Source organism: Genypterus blacodes, unplaced genomic scaffold (assembly GCF_046128005.1).
Source record: "Genypterus blacodes isolate CSIRO-AG114 ecotype Tasmania unplaced genomic scaffold, CSIRO-AGI_Gbla_v1 ptg000288l_1, whole genome shotgun sequence".
NCBI classification, from domain to species: Eukaryota; Metazoa; Chordata; class Actinopteri; order Ophidiiformes; family Ophidiidae; genus Genypterus; species Genypterus blacodes.
This window is the reverse complement of record NW_027467079.1, coordinates 15001-25000: the sequence shown is the minus strand read 5'-3', so window position 1 is coordinate 25000 and position 10000 is coordinate 15001. Positions and strand designations below refer to the sequence as shown.

General features: G+C 50.0%; 1 protein-coding gene across 1 annotated transcript in view; it reads right to left on the bottom strand.

Moving 5' to 3' along the window:
- Positions 1-1364: 1364 nt before the first annotated feature.
- The window catches only part of sema3b (sema domain, immunoglobulin domain (Ig), short basic domain, secreted, (semaphorin) 3B), an 18378-nt gene continuing 9742 nt past the window's right edge, over positions 1365-10000 (bottom strand). Inside the window, 10 exon segments of the mRNA XM_076136964.1 lie at positions 1365-5193; positions 5468-5607; positions 6489-6544; positions 6641-6798; positions 6964-7005; positions 7106-7197; positions 7293-7512; positions 8116-8260; positions 8363-8432; positions 9794-9908. Coding sequence (XP_075993079.1) covers positions 4681-5193; positions 5468-5607; positions 6489-6544; positions 6641-6798; positions 6964-7005; positions 7106-7197; positions 7293-7512; positions 8116-8260; positions 8363-8432; positions 9794-9908 — 1551 coding nt within the window. The 3' untranslated portion in view covers positions 1365-4680.

Here is a 10000-nt window from a genome sequence, read left to right as displayed (position 1 = left end):
CCATGCATGACTGTGTGTGTGTGTGTGGGTGTGTGTGTTCTGGTGTGGGAAAGTGGCTGCGTCTCCGCTGGTTGACAGGCGGGTCATGATGATGTTAGTATGAAGGATTCGGGTCAGGAAGTCAAAGATGGAGCCGCTGATACACACAGGGGGGCGGAGCCTAAAGCTCTGATACATTTAACCTTTATGTTATGAGACAAAGACAGAAACTCACAAAAGACAGACAGAGGAAACAGAAGACAAGAAGGAAGAGGGGGAGAGAGAGAGACAGACGGAGACGATCACCTCCTGCGTCTTCCATTACAGCGGCGTTGTTTATGGTTTGAAGCCACGAGTGAATTTGTTTGTCAGTGGATTTTAATATTAAACTCTTCTACATTTGTGCGTTGCTTCACATCTGCTGTACATCTGTTACACAACAAACAGCAGCGTGGAGGAGAAGCAACGTTTCCTGATGCATTTCACACACGAGGCGTTCATGTGCCTTCACTTATTACTGCATGAGCGCCATCGTGTGGTCAACCGGTGCAGTCAACTTCTTATAGACTGCAGCGCTGCATCAGAACTAGAACACACACACACACACAGGAAGCACAACAATGAATACAGCACCAACAGTTTCACCCGAACACACACTCACACTCTCACACACACACACGCACGCACGCACGCACACAACTCAGCAACAAAGTTTGATGACATGAGGCGTCACACAGGATCATTCTGACACACCGACACATACACACACTCCAGGTCAAGAAAAGGCTTCATCCTCAGCTTCAAGCTCAGCTTCAGGCTCAGCTTCAGGCTCAGCTTCAGGCTCAGCTTTGTGCTGTCAGACTCTAAAATGATGCTGATGGTCGCAATGGCTGAAGGATGCGATGTATTTTCTTAAACTGGAGAAAATCAAGTACACTATGAGGGAGGGGCCGCACTGATCTGAAGTTCTATCAGAGATGGAACCTTTTCTCTCTCACTTCACAGATCTACAGGCTCTGACAGACCAGTGACTGAACACCTGAACACACAACAGCTCCGGCGGGCCAGGACGGGGTTGTGTGACTGCGGGGTTGTGTGACTGTGGGGTTGTGTGTTGGGTTGTGTCTCTGGGTGGGATGTCCTCTCTTTGTTTCGTTTTCTTGTTTCTCTCTCTCCTCTCCTCCTCCTCACCACAGCCTATGATGTCATCTGTACTTGCCTATATCGCTGTTTGACATCATCCTGTAAAAACTGTACCTATGAGGTCATCACATCAACATCACTGATGTCATCCTGGACTCTGCCTCCACACCACTGTGCCATGTTACAAAAAAAGTAACGAAAAAAAACGCAAGAAGTCCACAAGCGTCTCTTAAAGTAACTGGATATCTTTTATTGTGTTAATCAAAAACAATGAGACAACAATTCACAAAGACCTCAGGGAGCGTTACAGTGCAGCACGGCAACTTTGGGCTCTGACGTTTGAGCTTTCACCTATACACACACACACACACATGCACACGCACACACACACGAGCGCATACACGCCACTGATACTTTGCCGTTATATACAGAGCTCTGCTTACCCCAAAACACACACACACTCTCTCTCTCACACACACACACATACACACTGGTTCACTCACACACACACACACACACACACATACACAGGTAGCTCACACACACACACACACACACACACACACACAGGGGTGCGTCACTTGGCGCGGGACACAACAGGAGTGAACAACAACATCTGATTGGACACTGAGTTCAGGAAGTCTTTCCCTATTGGCTGTGAAGTCCAAATCAACTCCAGGATGAAGCTTTACTATCAGCAGAAAGTGAAAGACACAGATGAAGATCTACATTTATAAGAAAAAGAACAAAACATCCACCACAACACATCAGCTTATCTTTGCACATAAATACATAAGAATAAGAATCATATTCAACATTGTGCTTTGGCTCTCTCGCTCTGGCCACCACACACACACACACAGACACACACACACACACACACATGGAGCCGCTAACATCGGTCATGCAGTCTGAAGAGCACAAAACAGCGGCTGGGTTAAAAAGGGACCGGGACAAGTTTGACATCAGGACCAGCGTACGGAAACAAAACAAAATAAAAGCACTTGGTTGCTGACATGGAGCTCCATGTAGAGGATTAGTGGTCCAAAGTCAATTTGTTCTGTGGCGCCGTACATTAGGTACCAGCCCGGGTTAAAGCGGTGAAACCTCTGATGGTGGACGAGAAGTCAAAATGCAGAGTCCCTTTATTTGACAGGCGTCTGTCAGCTCAGTTCAGTGTCCATCTGTATAAATAAGAGCCGTAATGATTCCATACATCTCAAATGGACCCACAGGCCAAAGTTGGTGCTGCCCCACTTAGGCTCAGCCAGTACCAGTCCCAGTACCGCGGAAGTACCAGAACACATCTTTGCCTCTGGAGACTGAAAATCATGCAACATTTATCTTTGCACTGCGTTCTGCACAAAGCTTTTTAAACAAGGACTTTTATTTGAGAAACAAAACTCAGATTTTAGCAGAACAACTCAAAAAGCTCTCAACAGATTATTTTTTTAAAGACATTTTAGGAAAACTACAGCCAAAATATGAGGCAGGTCCAGATTGTGGATTATGTTTGGGCCGTAGAAAACCGCTCAGACCGCTTTGTCCTGCGTTAACTCTCCCTCACCTCTAGATGGCAGCAGAGACGGTAAAGCCAGCCTATCAGAGTCAGATTATAAGAGTCAGATGTTCACAGAAATGCATGTGTCGGTGTCATGGCAACTCAGAGAGGAACGTCTGCACACAGATTCAACCGTACATCCATCATGAAAGTAACCATACTCTCTGGAGGGGGAGGGGGGGGGGGGGGAGAGAGAGAGAGAGAGAGAGAGAGAGAGAGAGAGAGAGAGAGAGAGAGAGAGGTGGGGCTATAGACGGAGGGAGGGAAGACTTTATCATCATAATTGTCCATTAGGAGGAGATGATGTCGTTGAGCAGCAAAAGTCAATGATATTCGACTGTAACACGACATGAAGGAGATCACAACAGTGTATGAAATCACACGGGGGAGAGGAGCTGCAGTGGCAATGCATTGTGGGTAGAGCAGAAGAACAGGCCTCTGTGTTTTGTTCTTTTTTTAAACATGCTGGACGAAGAGTCGGCAACTCCCTCGTCTCAAATATTTGCATATATTCATTTACCACAAACAACAAATAGAACAACAGTGTAAGAGAGCAAAGAGAAGAAGTACCGCTTAGAATACAAAAATCACACTTTCACCTATAAATATCACGTTAATGTGCTGCGCTGTAGCCCACACACACACACACACACACACAGACACACACACACACACACACCGACACCGTGTTCGCAGTCGTACTCGCTCCTCACGTTACAGAAGAAAGACAAACACCTCAGGCAAGCATGAAAACCAATAAATATCTGTTTAGTTTAGTGGTTTTTAGGTCAAATCAATTTTTTCCACTTTTGCTCCTCTGCTGTAATATTTGTGTGTGTGTGTGTGTGTGTGTGGTGAAGTTTGTTTTGCGTGAGTGGTGGGATCCTTTCAGTCACTGTTGAAGTGTTGCCATGGTGTCTGGATGCAGACTGAAACACAGCCACAGTTACACAATCTAACATACGGTCACATCGCCGACACACCACCAGAAAATAATCGCAGGTCAGATCACAATATGTGTGGCATAAATCAGAATTAGATTTTTGTAAAGCGTGCGTGTTTGCTTTTGAGGTTCACTCTGCGGCGTTCCCTCTCAGTCTGTGTAAACTTCCTCTCCCACCTCGGGGCGCCCGTACTTCCTCCACGCTCAGACTCGCTAGTGGTTTGGACCAACAAAGCGACAAAACATCCAGGCCGATGAGGCATCTGTGTGTGTGTGTGTGTGTGTGTGTGTGTGTGCCTGTGTGGTATCGTGTGATTTCCTCGCTGTGCCCGCGGAGCCTGATGTCCAGGCCGCGTCCTCCATACGGAATGAGCGTATCAAAACTGTAAAAGGTGAGGTTACTGAAAATATGTGCACAGAGGAAGTTGGTCAATCCATTACTGTCCGAAACATTGAGCGACATCAGTGTGCAGGTCTGCATGCGTGTACACGTGTTTCCAGTCGTGGGCCGTGACTTTCCAGTATGTTCCAGTTGGTTCACCATCATCGTCCATTGGTCCGGTCCATTCTGCTGTGAGCTCTGAAACGCTTTGTGGCCGGCGTGCGGAGAGGAGCTATGTTTACAAGGTAGAACCTCCAGGCGGTGATTCCGTGAAGACGCCGTCCATGTTTCAGCCGGCGCCCATGAGAATGAAGGGCGAGTGCACGTGAGACGCCCACAGTGAAACGTGGCTGGGAGCCCTGGGACCTGCTGGTACCCTGGAGCTCAGCGGGGCGGTGGGACAGAGTGAAGGGGTCGTGCAGAATGGGTACGGGCAGTAAGGCAGCACATGCAGGGGCAGGACGAGGGGGGGCCGGGGTACCATGGAGTGGGGGGGCATCCGGAGATAAATATACACAATAGTGGAGGTGCTGTGAGTGTGTGTGTGTGGGTGTGTGTGTGTGTGCGTGAATATATCTGTGTGTGTGTAAATCAACACCTCCAGTAGTTCTTCGTCTCAGTTTCTCTCTACCGTTCGCCTCCTTTGTCCGTTTTCTTCTTCCGTCTCTGCCGTTACTCGCCGGCGCTGCGCGGCGCCCGAGGGTTTGGTTTCCCGTCGTGGGTCCGGCGGTTTCGCCCCTTCCTCATATCCTGAAGATGCTTCCACTTCTTGTTAGCGGGGGAGCGGGCGACGGGGCCCAGAGGGGCCGCTTCCCTCGCCGGCAGCGGTAAACTCTTTTCCAGTTGGTCGTCGGCCCTCTTCCGCGCCCAAACCTGCTCGCATATCTGATCCACGGTGCTCAGGTTAGGGTGGTCCACCAGCTGCATGAAGTCCCGGTACCAAAGCTTCTGGTTGGTCGCTGGAGGCCCGCCGCCGCTGCGGGGGTCAAATCGGACCGGGGCATCGGAAGGAACATTTGACACGGAGGAGGAAGTGGAGGGTACAACTTCCAGCGTGATGCCGAGTAAGGTCTGGGTGAAGCCGTGTTCCATGGCGTGGCACTGATAGACGCCCACGTCTCTCTTTAGGACGCGGCGAATCAGGAGGCCTCTGTCCGTCTGGAGGACACGGTCATCCAGACGCACCTGCAAAAAGGAAGTGACATGGTGTGACCTTTAGGACTCAAACCCCCAGAGCCTCCTCACGCTTCACACTGACCTGATAAACAAACATCACTCTTTATTCTCTGAGTATTAGGACTTCATTCTCCAAGTCTCTCCTTTTGTTCTGGCAACAGTATAAACTTTACTGTAGACTTTACTTTATAAAACATCGGCCTCCTTTCCTGAGTCGGTGTTTGAATTCAAAGTACTGATAAACTGATTGAGCTCATGGAACGTCTCCTCTGATCCTCCTCACCTCTTCCCGTGGGCTCTGCGGATGTTTCTGGAAGGTCCAGGTGACTTTGGCCTGGAGCGACTTGGGGATGCACTCCAGGAAAGTGCTGCTTCCCTCCACGCCATACAGCTTCCTCTCTGCCACGCGATGCTTGTGATGGTCTGCAGGGGGCGGCAGAGGCAAAGACACCACATGATTCCGCTCACATTCAGGGAGGAGGGAACAACAGCAGAGAAGACAAAGAGAGAACGGGACGGTCTAGGACACCAGGACACTGAGCTGATGAGGATAGTTCAGCAGTTTTGCAGTTTTGTGCTGATTTGTACCCTGATTAGCTACACAGGATCTTTTCTTCTCACTCCACACTGATTGATGACCTCCTCTGCCTGGATAATGCTGGGAACCTTCACTACAATCGCTACAGTGCGTCAGCTTCCTGTCTGGAAGTCTGGTGGGAATCATGGGAGTATTAGTCACTATGTTTGATACTTAACAACAAACAAAGGTCCGATTGTCCCTCTGACACTCTGACGCTTGTGTAATTCATAATAACGACTCTCCTGCAGTCGGAGTGATGAAGTGTAGTGAAGATCAAAGCGTCTCTCAGCGCCCTCTAGTGTTGTGGTTAAAGCACAGGGGCTAGAATGGTGAGAAGCAGCTGAAGTGACCCTGATCACTCTGACCTTCATCAGCCTACATGATGTCATCGTATTATCCACAGACGCCCTCAGTCTGAGAGATGAGTCTGATTGAGCGATGTGGCAGGAACACAGATAGCGGCAGAATGCTGGCATTGTGGCTGCAAGCAGTGAGGTCGCGGGGTGAAGGCCGCAGGATTCAGGGCTCTGGCTCTCTGCCTGATCAGAGCCAGGCTTTGTTCTGCTTTGTTACACACACCGGCAGCAGGTTTCATGTGGAGAATTTGGAAAAAATGGACCCAAAAAGACAGACAGACAGACAGACAGACAGACAGACAGACAGACAGACACAGGGACATGTAGAGTTGTGCAGAGCATGAATCAGAGCTTGATCTTCATCTCACCTCCGGAGCACAGAGTGTTGGGGTCTCCGTTCCTCACATCCTGGCGGCGGAAGCGTCTGTGAAGTATCAGCAAAGAGAAAAGAGTCAGGTTAAGGTGCTCTCTCTCACTGGTCCTGGTCCTCAGCTGGTCTGTGCGCCCGGCCTCTCTGTACCTCTTGGTGTTGGGCAGGTAGCGGGTGCAGGAGGTTCCGTCCCAGGCGCAGTACGGGTCTCGGGCCAGGCAGCACTCGGCACAAGCCTTCCCATACACGCTGCAGCGATGAAGAGGCACCTGGGCGATGCCTGTGTCTGAGCTCACGTACAGCTGTTGCTGTGAAGACGAAGAGAGGAGGAGAAGGTCAGGAGAAGGTCTGGAGAAGGTCAGGAGAAGGTCAGCCAGCCAACCAACCAGACCGAGTTCTGGAACAATCTTCCTGAAAACCAATACATTCTGTAAAGCCGTTGGCGTATGACTTTGAGCAGAAAACAAACGTACCCGCTTAGAGGAGATCTGCATGTTGTTGATAGATGAGGCATCCTAAAGAACAAACACATCAAAATACACGTGTGACTGTGTGGTCTCATCATCATAGTACCTACATTCATACAGTTCAGAGTGTTGTGAGTAATATTCTCACTTTGAAGACCTCCAGCTCTTCAAGCAGAAGCTCCTCCATGTTGTTCCAGCTCTCCTTGGGGACACCGATCACCTTCAGCACCGTGCCTTTGTCTGAAATCACACACACACACACACACACACGGACTGTCAGGCGACCTCGCTCACCTGGCTTCATCTGAACTGAAGCGAGCAGAGCCGGCGTTTACCTGTGCCGATAAACATGACGTCATACTGCCCGTCTGCGGCGCTGACCCGGTCCACAGCCAGCTGGGTGAAGCTGTAGTCCACGTTGGTCCGGAGGAAGATGGGCCGGCGGTTCACAGGGTAGACCGGGTTGAACATCAGCGGGTGGTGCCGGGCGAACTGGATCACGTCGTCAGGGAAACCCTTGGTGGACTCGAAGCTGCCAAATGTCTTACTGGGGCACTGAGGGGAGATGAGGAAGAAACACTGGAATGAAACGCAAACTAAACTCCAGAGAAAACATTAGAAGGTCTTAAATTACAAAGCATAGACTGAGATGATGGAGATAATTGAAAGAACATCCTGCTCACATGAGGATTGGGAATGAGGATCATTACATTCAAAAAACGACTTTAAAGTATGTGGACTCTCCCAGTACCCTGCTGGTCAAAGGTCAAAGTACCGCCGCCCTCTGAGATTAGAATTCAAGCCCTGGACCGGAATTCTCTATCCAGGATTCCACATCGGTGCTGAAATACTGCAGCCTCACATGAGGTATTTATGATCCAGAAGGTTATTATGCTGAAGTGTGCAGAATGCCACAGAGAACAAACCCTCTTTCATGCTTTTGATCCCATTTATGCGTCCAAAAACACAAATTCTGCTTCATATGCAGCTCTGAATAATTCACTTTCAAGCATAAACATCTTCCCTATTTTCCTTTAATTGGATTTGATGTTCTGACTCTGCAGCCCGCTGAGGTTCTGATGGCGTGAGAGAAGCTTGTACTGGGAGCAGGATCACATACTGGGGAGGGAATCGGACGCTGTTCAGGGGCACACATACCATGCCAGGGCGGGGGTAGGGCACCTTGCCCTGGAAGGGGACCCACTGGTAGTTGGGCCCCTCTTTGTGAGCGAAGGGCCCCAGGAAGGCCCGCCGGATGTCATTCATAGTGTAGAGACACACAGCTGAGCCCTTAAATACACTGCTGCTGGGAAACAAGGGAGCAGAGTCAGCTTCATCAAAACACACACACACACACACACACATACACACACACAAACACAAAAGAGTATCAATCAACTCTGACCTGGAAGTAGAGAAGACGGTGTAGACCAGAGGGTTCTTCCTGTCCCTCGTCTGTAATAAGAACACATCACCTGGAGGACAGGAACACACACACACACACACACAGGTCAACAGTGGTAGCACAGAGGTCAAAGGTTGAGTCAAAGATAAACAAAGCCCCTTGGCCACGTCGAGCCACTTTTCACCCGCGAGTCACTGCGAGAATTTGCTGAACGAAATTTTTGGGATCAAAACCACATTTAGTTCCACTTCAACACTCAAACTGTCACACTGAGCACAGACGAGACGCGTTCACACACACAGAGCTGCTCACACACCAGCCCAGGCCACACCACAGTCACTCTGTGTGTACAGGTGTGTGTCTGTGCCTCAGGTGAGGACTCCAGATAAGGGATGAGGGGAGGCAGCGGTCAGACGCCTGAGGTAGGGCTCAAGAAGTCAGACTCATTTATCCACTTAGTGAAAGGAGACCAGCACACACACGTTTGTGCTCTCGGGACATTTGGGGGACATTTGGGGGACAGATGTCATCAGACGGCTCCATGTGCAGAGGATTAACACTCGCTGTCCTGGTCCAAGTGTCTCCACGTGTCTCTGTGTAATGTCAGTCATATATCTGAGCGTCCTGCACACGGATCAGAACACAGACTCCACACACACACACACAGACTCCACAGACTTCACACACACACACAGACTCCACACACACACACACACAGACTCCACAGACTCCACACACACACACAGACTCCACACACACTCCACACACACACACACAGACTCCACACACCCACGCCAGGTTTGCTGTTGAATTCCAAATCTTTTCCACATTGCTGATAAGAAACTTTGAGCTTTAAACTAAAGTTGTTCTGTTGTAATTAGATGATGTTGAGTCATAATCAGCATTACAGACGATAACTCTCTCTCTCTCTCTTTCTATCTCTCTCCCTCCCTCCCTCCCTCTCTCCCTCTCCCTCTCTCTCTCTCCTTTGAGTCGACAGGAATGTGGAGCAGGCCGGTATAATTTACAATCTGGGCTCAGAAGTCCTGTTGAATAGAGAATGTGCTTCTGGGTAAAGATCCAAAGTGAGGCCGGCCTCACACACACGCAGGCACGCGCGGTGCACCTCACCCTGCCGCCGCTCTGGAAAACAACGAGGTGATTGGTTCATCTCACGGCAGAGCGCTCGGGATAAAGATCAAGCGGAGCGGAGCCGGAGGGTGAGACACCTGGAACAGCTCAGGCCTCCTGTCGCGTGACTCCATGCTACATTAGGACCAGAGTCAGATCCAAAGGTCACTCCAGCTTTGACCACAGTGGCTACTTCAAACACCTCTTATCTTACATCACAGGTTTTCTGGCTCAAACGGGCCTAGCTGGGTGGAGTTGCTACTCTTACGTAAGGCGGGGTTCTGTCCCGTGTTCACTTACGCAGCTCGTCAAAGTACGTGTCGCTGCCGTCGGCGCCTGGCACAGAGCAGATCAGACGGGTCTTGAGGAATGTGGTCCACTTGTTCACCAGACTCCGCTGGCCGCCCAGGTCGTTCTGAGTCCAGGAGAGAAGCACATGTGAGAGAGGAAAGAACTGGCACCACAAGGTTCTGCAGAGTTTGGGTCCAATTCAACTTTTATGACTAT